The 17,973-nt window shown below is 34.4% G+C and overlaps 1 protein-coding gene across 11 annotated transcripts in view; it reads right to left on the bottom strand.

Annotated features, from left to right (window-relative positions):
* The window catches only part of CSPP1 (centrosome and spindle pole associated protein 1), a 107,075-nt gene that overhangs the window by 31,182 nt on the left and 57,920 nt on the right, over positions 1–17,973 (bottom strand). For all 11 annotated transcript variants that reach the window (XM_033126708.1, XM_033126712.1, XM_033126716.1 and 8 more), the window contains 4 exons: positions 15,601–15,730; positions 13,805–13,952; positions 5,699–5,851; positions 1,874–1,986 (listed from right to left, as the gene is read on the bottom strand). In XM_033126708.1, coding sequence (XP_032982599.1) covers positions 1,874–1,986; positions 5,699–5,851; positions 13,805–13,952; positions 15,601–15,730 — 544 coding nt within the window. The remainder of the gene's footprint in view (positions 1–1,873; positions 1,987–5,698; positions 5,852–13,804; positions 13,953–15,600; positions 15,731–17,973) is intronic.

Here is a 17,973-nt window from a genome sequence, read left to right on the forward strand (position 1 = left end):
GTGTTTTTTTTAAAGCTGTAATTTAAAATGTTATCTAAACATTCACGTTATTTACCAAATTTTAACCACATGAAGACTTCTGAACTTGACCTAACGATCTAATTATTTGTGCAGACACGGAGCGAAGGCCACTCTGGCCATCCAGGTGAACATTTTACAACATTTCTTTTAACATTTAAGTTTGGGGATCCTTCTTGTCCAGCACTATACTGTTGATAATAATAATAAATACCATAAACACTAAGAGGCAGCTACCAGAACACCTGCAAGCACCACCTGAGAGCGGTCCACCCACAGGCACACTGAGGGCTGGCGGGAGACCTGACAGCTGAACTCCCTCTGAAACTAACCCCATCAAAGCTTCCCCCATCACTAGTGTTTTTTCCAGAAGGAAAGACTACTCCTAGAGCGCCTAGAAATATTAAGTTCGGAAGCTACATATGTGATACTTAAAGTCAGGGGACTTGGGTTCAAGCACTGGCCTCACCATTTGCTAGCTCTGCCATGACGCTCGAGACTTAGCCTGTTTCAGCTGCATGTCATAAAATAAAATAATATCTTCCTCAGCGAGTTTTGAGGTTTAATGAAATACTATCTGTAAAAGAATCTTACAAACAATAACAGGCTATACAATTGCACGATTTTGTTTATTTATTTCCGGAATTCTACCCTAGACCATGCCAGCACTCGCTAAGTACCCAGGAGTTACTTACATTCGGACTTGCTGTCATTATGGGCCACATCCCACAGGGTCTTTCAAGTTCAACAAGTGACTCATGACCCTCAATCTGTTGCTACCTGACTTCTGTGTGGCCAATACCCTGCAGGCCTCTTACTTTGGGCATGTCTATTCATTCTGTCAACCCGGAGGAAGGGTTTCCATCCACTTCCACTGTCACCACTCTAGTAAAATACCCCTGCTTCCAATGTTAATCCTCCAATAATACATCCTAAACATTGATGCCAGATCAGTCATCCCTAACGCTGCATCTATTACGTCCCTGCTTTATGTAGGAGTCCACAATAATTAGGATCAGAAAGATGGTATGTTTGAGGAGAATCTCTTTAAGAGGAATTTAAGAGGTTGGTATTGGATACACAGCCTTAAATGTCAGACTAAGGAATTTGGACAATTCCTGTAGAAAAACAAACGCTACAGCCAGGTTTTTGAGTAAAAAAGAATAATATGTGAAGTCATACCAAAAGATTAATCACAGGATTAATCTGACATGGGATGTAAATGTCAGTGGGGAGGGGACGGAAGAAGAGAAGAAACTGAGTCCCTCAAGGGCAGGCCTCTCGTCCATCTCAGGCTCCCTGCCTAGAGGTCAGCACGGGGTGGGCACAGTATGGGAGCTCAGCAAGTCCCTGCTTCATAAACACAGGGTGCTCCAGTGTCTGCCCATGGACATTCCTATTTGTTTACATACATACATGTGGCAAATAACTGCAAAATGCAATTACATCTCATTTTTATTTATTTACAATCTATACTACTGAGTCAAGAACATAAAAACTTTTGGAAAAGAATTATTGATTTTCTACCAACACGTAAGTTTCTAGAAAGACTAATTCTATACCTAATAGGTGAATATTTTATTATGTCTTTCAGTTTTAGAAATTTCATCACTCTTGAACAATTAATGATTTAATAAAGTCTAGAAAAAATTAAGTCAACCAATATACCTAGCATGTCTCCTGATTCCTTTTCAGATATGTGACATAATCAATTTTAGTTCCTATATCATATATATATGATATTATAGGTAATTGCATGGTATTATTCTTTATGCTATTGAAAAAAATCTTTCCAAGTTTAGTTTGTTAAAACTCTTAATGAAACTTTGAAACTATGACCAAATAAGCATTTCACCTGAAAACGAAGAAAATTCTTGTATAATTCTTGCTGTTTAATCTGAAGTTCAGTTGGAGGCTCACCAAATATATTTCCCCGAGCAAAAGGAGAGCTCTGTGTTTGCATATGACCTTGAAAGAGAAATATTACAAAAACATACCATTAGCCAATCCTTAGAAAATGTAAATGTTAAAGAATGAAAAGTTTGCTACTAAATTCATATTTTGAAAAATTGTGCCAAATACAGAAGTCCAGAGGTTACAATCAGAAAAGGAAGGCTGAAATTAGAATCTGAAGACCAGATGAAAAGTAATGAAAGAAAAATTGTGAAATTAAAATAAAATTAATATTACTAATAAAATAGTTGAAAAGTCATCTATAAATAAATACCTATACCTGAAAGACATCAAGAAAATATAAAAGCTAACACCAAAACAACTCTGATTACAGCAAAGGCTTTAAAGTAAAATTTATGGAGAGGAAAAAAGTATGTTTAAGTTCTTAGGTGTGTAAATATCCTTTCCTTAAGAATACTGCTTAATTATATATTAAAATGTATTATGTATGTATATATATATATATATATATATATATATATATATATAAAAATTTCTTAAGTTGTTTAAAAAAAAATCAGTAATTCCAAAAATCTTCCCATCCATGGTTAAAACAATAGTTTAGAAAGTCAGATATAAAAACATTTTTTTATAAATTAGAACTCTTTTAATCAAAATTTTTTATTTGAAAATTCTGTCAAATAATTAATGGGATAGAAACATGAATAATGAAAGTATTATCTATTACCTATTAGTATTACACATTCTGTGAAAGGAAAAAAAATATTTCGTAAAAGCAACTTGAAAAATAATTATACCCCAGGAGTCTCTTTGAATGCAGAAAGAAAAAAAAAATGTTTAAATTTAAGTCTCCCATAATGTTTTATATAATTTTTTATTTACTGACTCATTCTTTATACCATCAATCTAAAGCATTTACTTATCTCACTCATGTATTTGGTGTAGACCAACTGCTTTCCAGTTTGGCTGCCGTTTAGGTCTCTTTACCGCTGTATTTAAATTTATTAGTGCTTATTTGAATAGGTCAGCAGAAAGCCAAATCAATACATACACATTAAAATCTTATGCTATGGTAGAAAAACTGAATAGCAAAACAAAATTGAGTGTATGTTTCACTTTAATGATCATTCAATTTCTAAGCCTTTGGGGCAATTAGAGAAGAGATATTAGAGACAGACAAGTCTTTCTAAAAATATATAAATTATAAGATAAAACCACAGGAAAATGCATGTTCTGTACAAAGAAAATAGAAACGTATCTAGGCATCATAATAAGCCAAAAAATAAATTTAAGCCAAATTAGTGTGGACTTCATAAATATGGTTCTTCAGCCAAGAACCACAAAGTAAAAGAAAAAAAATGAACATTACGAGGGGCCTCAAATACAGACCTAATGCAAACAAGACATTAGAGAATAATGAACCTTAAGCATACATTATAACGTTAAATTTGCAGGTACACTCACGTTCCCTAAGGCCTTTGAAATATTAAATGCTACATATGCATGTGTACATGTGCACACGTGTATATGTATGCACACATACAAATATGTGCATATGTACACACACTCATACACATATATGATGGCACAGCAACAAATTAGGTAACTTTGGATAGGTTCTTGCATTCAGAAAGTCTATTTTAGGTTAATTCTTAGGGAATGAAAGTTAATTTAGGGAATTTCAATTCACACAGAAAAGGACGAAACGGTGGTGGTGTACAGAAAGGCTACAGACAACAAATCCTGCTGAGACTATTCAATCATCAAGTTTGTGCTCTTTCTTGGCATGGGGTTATGGAAACTGTTCATGTTTCCTGGGTTTTGCTTGGTAAGCAGAGTTAAATGCCTAAAAGTGTTATTACTAAGACACAGAAAGTGCTAGGCTGAGGCAGAACTATAAGCAATACTGTGTGTGGAAGAAAAGGGGAGAGAAAGGGTCTATAGTACTGAGATCTCAATACAAACTACTAGAAGAAAAAGCAAATGAAGAGAAAAATGATAATCAGAAAAAAGCCAAAATTCTCTCTTAGCAGCAATAATATGAAAAGGTATTTTGTTGCTCCTATTGCACATTGAATTATTACAGACTGAGAGTGGGAGCCAAATCAATAATTTCATCAAAATCAAAAGTTCCAATTTTAGTGCTCCAAAAATCCAAACTGGACCTACTGGGTAAAAGTCTGTTGTGGATCAGAGTAAGAAAGCATTTTCTGGTAACTAGAGATCAAAGAGTGGTACAGATCGCCTACGGAAACAAACAACCCATCTCTTGAAGCGTTCAAAAAGGTTGCAGGAGCAGGCTCACATCAAAGGCTTGCAAGATGCTAGGATGCTAATCCCAGTTTCCCATTTAATTTGCCCATTTGGCCAATAAGTCACATGAGTTTAAAAAAAAAAATTTAAGTCAGGGCTATTCTAGGACTTCCTAATGTAAAGTTCTTTTCTAGTTTAAAATTGAAACTTCTGTGAAAATACAAAAACAGAATTTGTAGTAAATAAACGGTTAATTTTATAGACATCAACTTCCTATGATTTTTACATATGTGACATTTTCATATATATTTGATTAAAAAAGATGATGACAATTTTTCCTGGCAAGTCATAAAGAAAGGTATTGAGTAATTTTCAATTTATAGAACGTTTAATTGAAGGATGTTGCTTAATAGCAAATCAAATATATTTGTTTAAGAAAGGGGGATCAGACAGAGAAAGACAAATACCATATGATCTCACTTATATGTGGAATCTAAAGAATAGAATAAACAACAAACTAATCAGAAACAGTCTCAGGGATATAGAGAAAAACTGAGGGTTGCTAGATGGGCGGGGGGTGGGGATGAGGGAGAAGCTGAGGGGATTAGAAAGCCCAATCGGTAACCACAAGATGGCCACGGGGATACGAGAGACAGTTTGGGGAATATAATCAATAATGTCATAAAGATTTGTAGGGGGTCAGATTGGCCCTTGTCTTATTAGAGAGACCACTTCAGGGATGGTGTAGATGCCTGACCACTGTGCTGTACACCTGAAGCTGAAGCTGAATAATACTGAATGTCAACTAAAAAAAATACACACACACACACACACACACACACACATATAGTCAAAGGATATTGAGTACAGCATAAGGAATAGTCAGTGGAATTGTAATAGCTATATACGATGTCAGAGGGGTAGTAGATTGGGGGAGGCGGTTATCACTTTGTGAGGGTTATAAATGTCTAACTATTACATTGTTTTGTACACTTGAAACTAATAAAAAAGGGGTGGGGGGATCTGACCAGAGATCAAATTAAATTTTTAATTATTTCATTTCTTCGTACATTGTGGTTTTACAAGGGAGGGCAAAGGATTACAAAACAAGCAAAAAGTGAATTTCATCGTACAATTTATCATACCACATCTGATATCTCTAATTCAAACAGTTATGGGTATAAGAAGCAAACTGTGTAAGTGTAAAAAGACAATTTGATTTTAAGCAATGTCTTCCCACTAGCAAACTAAAATGTTATCAGCAGCTAAAACATGTATAAGCAAGTTACAAAGCTGAGAAAAAGTTATTAAAAAGCCAACTATATTTCCCTATTCACTTTTTTAAAATACCTATGGAGAAAAGATTTTGTAAATAGCACGAATAACATTACGCTTCCTGACTCAGAGTAACCAAATTTTCAAAATTAAAATAAGACTTTGTCAGAGAAATGAAGAGAAACGTTACTGAACAACTTTAGAAAGGTAAAAGGAAAAATAGAATGTGATTAAAAACCTGAATTTTTATTTGCAGAATCTTCTAGGTTCTCAGGATTTGAAGTGGCTAAATTTTGGTCTAGTGATACAACAGCCCTTTTATCTTCATATGTTCTTGCATCTGGGTTATGATAGGCATCTATATTTTGTCTGTGCATCCTATTCAAATCAGCTGCGAGAGAAAAATAAGCCATTTATTTCAATAAATACATTTCTATAATTAGCATGCTTAATACATTTTCTTAAAGTAGGGAAAATGAGAGAAAAACAATAGGACAGAGCTGGAATAATTCAGTGACATATTGGTGCCCTAAAAACAGAAACAAAATAATCAAAACTTAAAATATTTTTTTAAATAACCTTACAAAATAAACTCGAAATCAGTAAAGAAGTTAAGAATATATAGATCTTTGACAACCCATAAAAAACCGTATTTATATCTATGTTACTACAGAACATGGAATCTGTTTAATACAGAAAATATTGCAATAATTCAAAACCAGTCGTAGTGAAATTTACCCAACATCAGCATTCCTAATGAAAAAAATATAATCATGTGGAGTTTTAAAACATATCCACTAATTCTTTCACAATCTTCCCTTAAAAGATAGAGCTCAATGCCTCTCCCCTTGAGTGTGGGCCAGAGTTCATAACTCATTCTGAATACAAGATTGCAGAGTGATGGTATATGACTTCTCCAAGGTTACTTCATAAAAGACATTATGGTCTCCACTTTGCTTGATCTATTGCACCACTCACTCTGAACAAAGCCAGCTATCATATCACAAGGATACTGAAGGGGCCCCATGGAGAGGCCCACGTGACCAGAAACTGAGGCCTCCTTCCTGAGCCATGTGCGAGCCATATGGGAAATGGACTCTCCAGTCCCAGCCAAGCCTTCAGATGACTATAGCCCACATTCTGACATCTTGGACTGCAACGTCATAAGAGACCCTATGAAAGAACCATCCAGCCACATACAAATTACCCACAGAACTGCAAGATAATAAATGTTTGTTATTTTAAAACATGTTGGGATAATTTGTTACACAATGACATCACATATACATGGCAAAAATCTGAGCATGTAGGACGGGGTCAAACAACCAGTCATCTTAAAAACAGACATGAATGACTGAAGAACACAAAAGGTTCAACAAATAAAAAGTAGTTCTCCACAAACAACTTGGGTAGTGTGGCAGCAGTAAAGCAAACAAATCTGGATATAAGAAGTATTTATCAGGGAGCCTGTTATGTTCAAGGACGTACTGACCATGAATCACAATGAGAATACCAGACAGAACATGGCAAGTAACATATGAATGTTACCAAAGAGAAAGAGAGTTCAGAATCAGGAAAGTTCACATCCTGTTGCAACCCTTAGGACAAGGTGGACTTAGACACTGGATAGGAGATTCAATAGGTGAAGATGGGTGGGAAAGCATAAAAAAGAAACAGAACAATGTGCACAAAACAACTCCAAGGGGGTAAAACATGAAGAGTGTTCTGGCACCATCAAAGTAGTCCTACTTGACAAGAGCACAAATTACACATAATAGAGCAATGAGAAATAAGATAGGAAAGTGCAAATTGGGGGCCTATTCTGGAATATTCTATAGCACAAGCCGATGAGTCTCAATTCTGTTCTGCAGATGGTAGTGGAGACCATTTGGTAGTATTTTCTATCACCAGAGCGCAGTACATCAAGCTCATTGCTTCCAGATAATACCCACAGCTGCGGCTCTGTTACCAAGCTAGTGAGTGCTTAGAGAATGCAAGCTCATTTTGCTATTCACCTACACAAAACACAAATTAAGACACAAATAACCTACAAATAAGCAAACACTATGATAAGCTTCAAAATCAGTAACATGTTACAATTTACTATTGTGATTACATATGGTCCTCTCAATTAGAACAGTCAATATATTTATATAAAAGGAAAATTAATTTCAGCAGAGTACACAATTATTATTTAAGATTTACAACTATCAGATTCAACAACCAAAACAAATCCATATTCATTTTTATTGGAAAAAATGATTTGTGAAAAAAAAAAAAATCGGTCACTCCTTGTCTATCTTTCCATGAGGTAGGCCAATAGCAGGTTTAAATTCAGCTAAAACAATGAAAAGGAAAAAGCCACTTTGGTCAAGAACATAATTTGCCAACTGCAAAGATGTCATTAAAAATGGGCCTTTATTTCAAATGTAAGTCATCATATTTAATATAAAATTGCTAGCATTACAAGAATTCTACAATAAACAGAATTACAAAAGAAAATGTCACAGATTCACAAGTGGGAAAAATAATTCCACTCCTTGAACAAGGCAAAACTGTATGATACCTACAGGTAAACAAAACATAAATAGTACTTAATTTTTCTCATTCCTTATTTTATAATCTTTATTTTTTAATAAACTTAAATGAATACTTTGAAATTAAAATTAACTTTACAAGTTAGTTGCTTTTTGTACTCTGGTAGAAAATACCGAAACATGTTAAAGAAAATGACTAAGATACGTTAACTATTACTATAGGCCCAGTATTATTCAGAAATTCATGGCTGACATACTAACGCTTTCATAATGAGTCAATTCAGAAGGTTAAAGAAAATTTTCAACTCTGGCACTACTACTGACACATATTTCAAAATTAACCTAATTTAAAATAGATATACTTACTTAAAGAGATCACAGTCTTTAAGAAAAATAAAAACTGTAACTGGTGGTCCATAAAATAAATCTCACAAACTTAAAAACACTGTAATAACATAGTACAGTCTCTGAACAGAACTATACACTCGAAGTGAATAAAAGCAAGCTACCTGGAAAACGGCCAAATATTTGGAAATTTTAAAAACTCACTTCTAAATAATCAGTGGTTCAAAGAAAAATTAGAAAATTGAATTGAATGAAAATGAAAACACGACATACTGGAATTTGTGAATACACTTAAAATAGTACTCAGAAGGAAATTTAAATACATTTACGTTTTTAAATACATTTATTAGGGGGAAAAAAGATCTCAAATCATAACCTAAGCTTCTACACTAAAAAATTAGAAAAAGAGGGGTGACGGGTGGCTCAGGTGGTTAGAGAGCGGGCTCTGGGCAACAAGGCTGCCGGTTCGATTCCCACATGGGCCAGTGAACTGCACCCTCCACAACTAGATTGAAGACAACAACATGCTGCTGAGCTCCCAGGCGGCCGGATGGCTCAGTTGGTTGGAGCGCGTGCTCTCAACCACAAGGTTGCCGGTTCGACTCCCGCAAGGGATGGTGGGCTGCACCTGCTGCAACTAAGATTGAACAACGGCAACTGGATTTGGATTGAGCTGCGCCCTCCACAACTAAGATTGAAAGAACACCAACTTGACTCGGAGCTCATGGATCCTGGGAAAAACACACTGTTCCCCAATAACATCCTGGAAATACGCACTGTGTCCCAATAAAGTCCTGTTCCCCTTCCACAATAAAATCTTTTTTAAAAAAATTAAATGAGAAAAAGAGAAAAATTAAACACAAAGCAAACTAGGGAAGAAAATAATAAAGAGCTAAAATCAATAAATTTGGAAGAGAAGAACAAAAGAGAAAATAATGAAAATAATGAAAACAAAAGCTGGTTCTATGAGAAGACCAATAAAATGAATAAATCTCCAGCCAGAGTATTTAAAAAAAAAAGGAAAAATATAAAATTACAAATATCAGGAATGAAAAAGTCATCACTGTAGATCCTACAGACATTTAAAAAAATAACAAAATATTAACTTTATGCCAATAAATTCAGAAAGCTAGATCCAACAGGTAAATTCTTTGATTCAAACCACACAAGAATAAATAAACTCAATATCTCTTTATCTGCTAAAGAAATTGAATTCATAGTTTAAAACATTCCCTAAGAAAACTCCCAGCCCATATGGCTTCACTCGTGAACTCTATCAATAGAAGAGAAAACTTCCCAATTCAGAGTGTGAGGCCAGCATTATCCTGATACCAAAACCAAACAACATTGAAAAGAAAGAAAAACAGACAAATATCCTTATGACCCCAGATGCAAAAATGTCTAACAAGATATTAGCAAATCAAATTATGTAACATATAAAAAAAGACAATACAGTATAACTAAATAAGGTTTATGCCAGATGAAAAATTGGTTCAACATTCAAAAAAAATCAATGTAATCCACCACACAGCAACAGATTAAAAAAGAAAGACAAGATTATCATTAGAAAAGATGTAGAAAAGCACTTGACAAAATTCAACATACACTCATGATGAAAACTCTGAGCAGGAAAAGGGAGAACGTCCTAGACCTGATGAAGAATAAAAGCTACAAAAACCTACAGCTAACCTTGCACTAAATGGTGAAAGACTGAAAATGATTTCTACCTAAAATCAGGGACAAGGCAAGGATTTCTGCTCTCATGATTTTTAAACATTGTACAGGAGTTCCTAACTAGTATGAAAGGCAAGTAAAATAAGTAAAAAGCATTCAGATTGAAAAGGAAGAAATAAAACTGTCTGCAAATAACATAATTATCTACATTAAAAAAAAAATCCCAAAGCTATACAAAAAAACTACTAAAACTAATGAGTGAGTTCAGTACGGACAATATGCAAAAATCAACTATGCTTCTAAAAATCAGCAATGAACAAACTGATATTGGTATTTTTTTCAATGTGTCATTTAAAATCGCATCAAAACACATGAAATGCTTAGGGGTGCAATTAACGAAATATGTTACAAGATCTGAAAACTACAAAGTATTGCTAAGAGAAGTTAACTAATAGTAATGAGTAGAGAGATATTCCACATTCATGGATCAAGACTCCATACTGTTAAGATGCTAGCTGTCCCAAAACAGATCTATAAAGTCAATGCTTTCCCAATGAAAATCCCACACAATTTTTTGTTGAAGGTGAGATGCTGATAGTAGAATTTATATGAAAATACAAAGGAAATCAAGCTGACAAAACAATCTTGAAAAAGAAAAACAAAGTTGGAAAACTCCACTTCTCAGTTTCAAAACTTGCCACAAAGCTACAGTAATCAAAAGAGTGTGACATAGGTGGGTATAAGGACAGACATCAGGATCAATGGAACAGAACAGGGAATCCAGAAATAATTTTATGGTCCATTGATTTTCACCAAAGGTACCAAGGCAATTCAATGTGGAAAATGTTCTAAAATTGACTGTAGCACAACTCTGTGAATATACTAAGAACTACTGAACTGTACACTTTAAATAGGTGAGTTGGATTGTATGGGAATTAGATCTAAGAACTACTGAACTGTACACTTTAAATGGCTGAGTTGCACAGTATGGGAATTAAGATCTCAATAAAGCTATTTATTATATATATAAAAACAAAGACAGAAAGATAGAGAAACTGTCAGATTGGAAGAGACTAAAAAGAGGCATGACGAGTGAATGCAATATAGCATCCTGGACTAGAACCTGTATCAGTTATTAATAAGGGCATCTGAGGGGAAACTGGTGAAATCCAAATCAAGCCTATAATTTAATTAATAGTATTGTACTAATTTTAATTTTCAGTTTTGATCACTGTGCCAAGATTATGTAAGACGTTAGCATGAAGGGAAACTAAGTGAGGAGTACTCTCTATAATATCTTTGCAGCTCTTCTCTAATTGTTAAATTATTTCAAAATAAAGTCTTTTAAGAAAATACAAAGAGATTATCACTACGTATGTAATAGAACGGATAAAATTTTAAAGACGGACAATTTCAAGTACTGATGGAAATTCAGAGCAACTGGAAATCTTGTGCTTTGCTGGTGGGGACGCAAAATGGCACAACCACTTTGGAAAAAGGTCTGGCAATGTCTTACAAAGTTAAACAGACACTTAACTATACATCCCAGCAACTCTATTCCTAGGCATTTATTTACCCAAAGAAATGAAAACTATGTCCATACAATGACCTGTAAGTGAATGTTTATAACATCTTTATTCATAATGGCCTTAAACTATAAAACACAAGTTCAAATGTCCATGAACTTGTAAACAGATAAACAATTGTGGTACCTCCACACAATGGGATACTTATTCAGTAATAAAAAGAAATAATCTACTGACATATACAACAACATGGATAAACCTCAAAAACATTATACTAAAAGAAAAATGTCAGATACAAAAGGCTCAGTGGTTGGCAAGGGTAGAAGGTTGGGTAATTTGTAAATGGTCTATATCTTGATTGTGGCAGTTACTAGAATCAGTTGTCGAAACTCATTGAATACACTTAAAAAGTATATTTTATTGTATGTAAATTGTCTCAATAAACAACATAAAAACAAACATAAATCTAACTGGGGAAAATACAATACAGGAGAGAAATAAAAATACATAATCCACTATATATGAAGAAATGCTTGAGCTCACTATTCTTTTGCTCTTTCAAATTGTTTTTCTTTCCCTTGGTGTATTTTTTTAAACTTTTAACATATGATAGATTCACATAACATCACCATAATCACGATACAAAACAGTTCTATCACCCCAAAAGCCTCTATCATGCTCTCTCTTTATAAAAGTTACCCCCTCTCCCCAGACGTCACCCCTGGCAACCATTGATTCATTCTCTATCCCTGCAGTTATGTCATTTCGAAAATGTACGGGCATGTAAACTTTAGAGAAGGGCTTCTTTCACTTAGCATAAATCCTTCGAGAGCCTTCCAAGCTGTTCTGGGCATCAATAGCTCATTCTTTTTTATGACTGAGTAGCATCCCGTTGCATGAATGTACCACAGTTTGTTTATCCATTTACCCATTGAAAGATATAAGAATGTCGTCAGTTTTTTATGGGATCTTGAATAAAGAAGTTTAATGAATAAAGAACTGAGAAAGGCAACCGATTTTAAGAGTGTACAACTAATAAAACAGAGAGGTATTTACTTTAAAAGGGCTGATGCTATGTTACAATTGCATGGGTAATAGATTTTAATATTTTATTAACAGCTACTTTCCCTTATAAAAAGATCTTCCTTAGAGAGCTAAGATAAGGGTGAACATTCAATTTCTTTAATTTCTTTGTAATAAAAGATCAAAGAGAAAGCAGGAATAATTCGAAAAGCCAGAAGCTGAATTAAAGTTAGCCTACGTGGTATAGAGGTTATACGGTCTTGGTCATCACACGAAGTACAACATTGTGTTTTACTACACATTTCAAATAGAATAGAAAAAGTATGTTCCCTGCCTCTCTAAAACATAACCGCCACATGCAAAACAGACATTCTTTACGTAATGAGTTTACCTGCTTTGGAAATACCATTAAAAAAGAGCTCCAATGTATTTGATAATATGGTGCACCTTTTCTATTTTATGGCCTGAATGTAGCATTAAATAAGCAAACTAAATATTTCCACTAAAAAGGAGAATCTCAGAATAGTTTGCTCCATTACCATTAGACCAAGCAATTCTAGAACAGTATTTTCTAATTCAATAACCCACACTTATCCTACTGACTTCCAGCAATTAAAACACATACATAACAAGCTATATAAAGTTTCTCTTTTCAAAGTGCTTCTTGTATGATTTCTAGATCAAGTATTTTTGAAAGCACATAATTAAGATAAATCAATGTAATTCTGCAACCTGCCTGAAAATTTCTGAGATCAAGTCTTTACTTTTCAAAGGAGTCCTTGCACTGAGCTAGTATATGACATATATGAATTAAACACAACATCCCATGTCACACTATTCCAGATCACTTATTTTAAAGCTATCTTACTGGTTTTAAAAAAAACAAAAACACAAAACTTGTAGTAAGAGTTTTGTTATTTTTACTAGGAAATTTTTTTAAATTCTAACTACTAGTTTGGGTAAAATTTGCCAACGAACATGAGCTTTTCTCTGCAACCGAGTTATTATCATCAGAGGATGAACAATTTGTAATAAAAACAAATTACTAGTCTTCTGAAGAAAGGTTTTCTAACCTGTTATTACATTTATTATCAAAATACTCTTTTGCATTAAGACACATAAAAAAGAGACTTTGCCTTACAGGCTATGATTCACACTTCTTTCTACTCCCCATTCTTTTCAAAAGTTAAAAATAATTTCGTTTCTTTTAAAAACAACACATCAGTGGAAGTAACATACTTATCAGATTTCCCTTTGCATCCTTGAGAGGAGCACCACCTCCGCCTTTCCCCCAGGGGTTGTAACTTCTCATTTCTGCTTCTAGTTTAGCTTCATATTCTTCCTTTTCTTCTCGTTCTTTCTTCCTTCTTTCTTCTCTTTCCCGAATCTTGACAACAGAGGAAACAGTCACAGTAAGGCCTAACAAGTATTCTGATACAAAAAGTTTGTTTTAATATCAGGTTTATTTTATTTTTCTTATTACAGAAAAAAACTGGAAATTTTTTCAGTGTGTTTCAGTCTGAAATTTAAAAATCAAACACACGTAACACCCAATTTTAAAACACTTCGATGGCCACTAGTCCTTTCCAGCCATTGATGCCACTTTGGACTAAACCCTCACTGTCCACCTGAACCACTTCCTCCCTAACCTCACAAATTCCATGAGGACCAATAGGATCTCCCTACTTTCCTTTCTCATCTACCCTTTCATGGGAACTGGCAAGCCACAAACTACTCCACACTCCTCACCAGAACTATCTACCCTGGGCAAACTCCATTCCCAGAATTCCTAGAGATGCAAAGTTCAAAGTTCTTTGGGGAATGCTGGGCTACTTAAAGTACAACTTTATGACAGCAAACAAAACAAGTACAATCTTATCGTCGTCATCAAGTATGAGTACAGGTTTGTTTTCTGGAGACATATGGATAGGCAATAAACAAGTCATTTTGGAAGCAACCACTCCAGCAAGGCCAAGGAAATCATTACACACATAAAATAAATTCTAGAGACAGGAAATTTAGTTTTGTCAGTGGTTTTTAATAAGCTCATTTGAAAACAGACATAAATTCAGTCTTTTATTTTGTAGAATACTAACATAAAAAAATAATGTTGGTAATTCTATACCTTTAAAAAAAAATCCATCTTTCAAGAAGGTTGCCCATGTGAAAAATGAAAAAAAGGAGTTTTAGAAGAAATCTAGGCGGAACTTCATAGAAAAAGTACCTCAGATGGACATAAACCTACCAAGAGTTCCAGGGTCCTCTCAGAGATATGGGTATTCCCCCCCAAAATCCATACATTTGATACAGTTTACTCTTCAGTAAACTCTCTTCAAACATTACAAACTACAACAGAACCCATTATTCTCCTCCCTTAAAAGTATCCTACTTTTTTCCCTGTCTTAGTTCATTGCCTCATTATTCTCCTAGATTGCAACACTCCGAATCACCTGCAAGCACCCAGTTCTTTCTCATCCCCTATACCTAAGCCCACCACTGAAACCCCAATTGTCTCTTGTATATCCCTCCCATCTCCCCACCCCCTACAAAGTTTCTCTGCCACATCTCTTTCCCAATCGCCTACATCACAACCAGATATCTTCTTAAAAGCCTAATTTGCTCACATCAACTACTCCTTTCACTCTGGTTTAAAATGTCCTCCCTCTGGCTCTCCAAAACAGGATGCAACTGAAAACCCCTTATAACTTGTCCTGCACAATCTAGCGCAATCTAACACTCCAGCCTCTTCTCCCAACTCAATTCTATTCCCTAAATATACCAGGAATTTCCTGTCTATTCAGTGTATATCGCAGCTCAACAACCAGGTGAATGAAGCCCTCCTACCTGCCCAATTATTCTCCCTATCCTATGCTTCCAACAGCATTCCAGTTGCTCTACATCAAAACTTATAGTGAATTATACATAACTGTATCTTTGCTCTTCTCTGCCATAGTCAGTTCTAAAGGACCACTGTGCTAACACGCAAAATGATCACATGAATGAACAAACGAATGACCCAATCCATGAATGGTTACCTGCTGCTGCAAAGCTTCCTGGTAAGACTGAAGTGACTGCTTTGAAGGCTTTGGTTTATCTTCAAAAAACAATCCTGAATTTATTGCGCGATCACTTGTCATTTTCAATTCATTCTGTCCAACCATATTCCTACATCAAATACACAGTTAATAATTTGAATCCATTTATGATGAAGCAAGAAGAAAATGCAACACTCCTTTGCAATAGCATGGCATATAAGTAGCACATTTAAAAATGGGAAGAGAGTTAGTTTTCTGCAGGTCAAAGAGAAATCCTCACGTTAATGACTCCTTCCTAAGATCTTCCCCCAGCTCTGCTTTCACAATTCATGAAACTTTCAAATTTACTGGACCTATTTATTGACTTAGGTGGTAGTTTCATGGGGGTGAAAATACCTTGTGATAATTCATCAAGCAGTATACATATGGCTTATGCACTTTTCTGAATGCATACTAATAATAATACAGTGGAAGTCCATCAAATAATATAACCAATGATTTACTTAATAAATACACTCCAATATAAAGTAATAGCATCCTAGACAATTTATAAGTAAAAAGTCTGACAGTCCCAGATAAAGCAAAAATTTTTGAAAAACTTATAAAAAAATCAAAAAAGGAAATATTTAAAACATTACGGTTATATAAATTTTAAGCAATAAAGTGCTATTTGCCTTTAATACAACACGTTTTAATGTAGCCACTTTGTAGAAAACAATACATTTTAAAAATCTCAATTGTAAAAGATAAATATTGGTCTTATAATAAAATTATAATTACAAAGAGACTACAAAAGGCATCTCATTTCCAAAAACATCATTATCACTTTAAATCTGAGTTTCCTTTGTGTACTCAACTCACCCAATGTATTTACAATCTTTTATTAGGATAAACAGACATGTTTGTGTACACTGTCACGTTGGATTATGAATGGGTAAAAGGGAAAATGAGGAGCCCAGAGCAAATGATTCCTAAAAGACCTTATACCTTTTCATAGCAAGGAACCTCTGTGTGTATTAATGAATAAAGAAGGTTGAGAAGGCTTATCTGAGTGTTCATCTAAATTAATCTCTCAACGCAAACTGGCTATAAATTACATGGTGGATAGATTCTCTCAGTATCTGTTTCACTCAGTTTTCTTCCTGTTTGTCTCTTACCCCTTGCTCAAGGATCCAAATTCTTGGCCTTTATTTACTAATTCCGCCCTGGCTCCAGAAAGAGAGCATTTAGGTAAGTATGTACAGTCAGATCAGGATGGGAAGAAGAGAGAAAAGATAGGGGTAGTAATTACACATCTCAATGATTTTCAGGAAATATATGGAATTGTACAACCATGTCCATCACCTAGTAGTTTTAGAACTTTTCCATAAGCCCAAAATATCCCCCACACCAATATGTAACCGATCCCCACTCCCACCCCCAGCCACAGGCAATCAATCAGTAAGTGGCCTGCTTTCTGTCTCTGTAGATTTGCTCTTTCTGGATATCTCATACAAGTGGAAGCAAACAATATAAATGGATTGTTTCACATATCGTATTTTTGAGTTATGGTGTAGCATACATCAGTAGTTCATTCCTTTTTATTGCTGAATATTCAGTGTTTCATTGTATGGACATATTTTGTTTATCCATTTACTAGTTCATAGACATTTGAATTGTTTATGCCTTTTTGGCTATCATAAATAATACTATTATAAACATTCACACACAAGTCTTCGTATGTACATATATTTTCATTTCTCTTAAGTATATGCCTAGAAGTGGAATTACAGTGTTGCATGTTAAGTATATGTTTAACTTTTTAAGAAACTGTCATGTCCTGCAACTGATTTTATATATTGATTTTTGTATTCAGCAATTCTGCTAAAACTCTTATTAATTCAAGATTGAAAAGAGGTCTGAAAATGGATGGTGGTGATGATTGCACAACAATGCAAATGTACTTAATGTCACTGAACTCTACATTACAAATGCTTTAAGTGGTTTTATGTGTATTTACCACAATAAAAAAATTGAAAAAAAATTAAGATGGTAATACTGACTAAACAAATCTACAGATTCTACATAATCGCTATCAAAATCTCAACCTCCTTTTTGCAGAAACTGACAAGCTGATCCTAAAATTCACATGTAACTACAAAGGACCTAGAAGAGCCAAAACAATCTTAGAAAATAATAACAAATTTGGAGAACTCACACTTCCCAATTTCAAAACTTATACTACAGTGCTACAATAATCAAGTGCTACCAGTATAAAATAGGCATATAGTTCAACGGAAAGGAAAAGAAAATCCCAGAAACAGACCCACACAAATACGCCCAGCTGATTCTGACAAAAGGGAAAAAGCAATTCAACAGAGGAAAAATAATCTT

This window comes from Rhinolophus ferrumequinum, chromosome 14 (genome assembly GCF_004115265.2).
Source record: "Rhinolophus ferrumequinum isolate MPI-CBG mRhiFer1 chromosome 14, mRhiFer1_v1.p, whole genome shotgun sequence".
Taxonomy (NCBI): Eukaryota; Metazoa; Chordata; class Mammalia; order Chiroptera; family Rhinolophidae; genus Rhinolophus; species Rhinolophus ferrumequinum.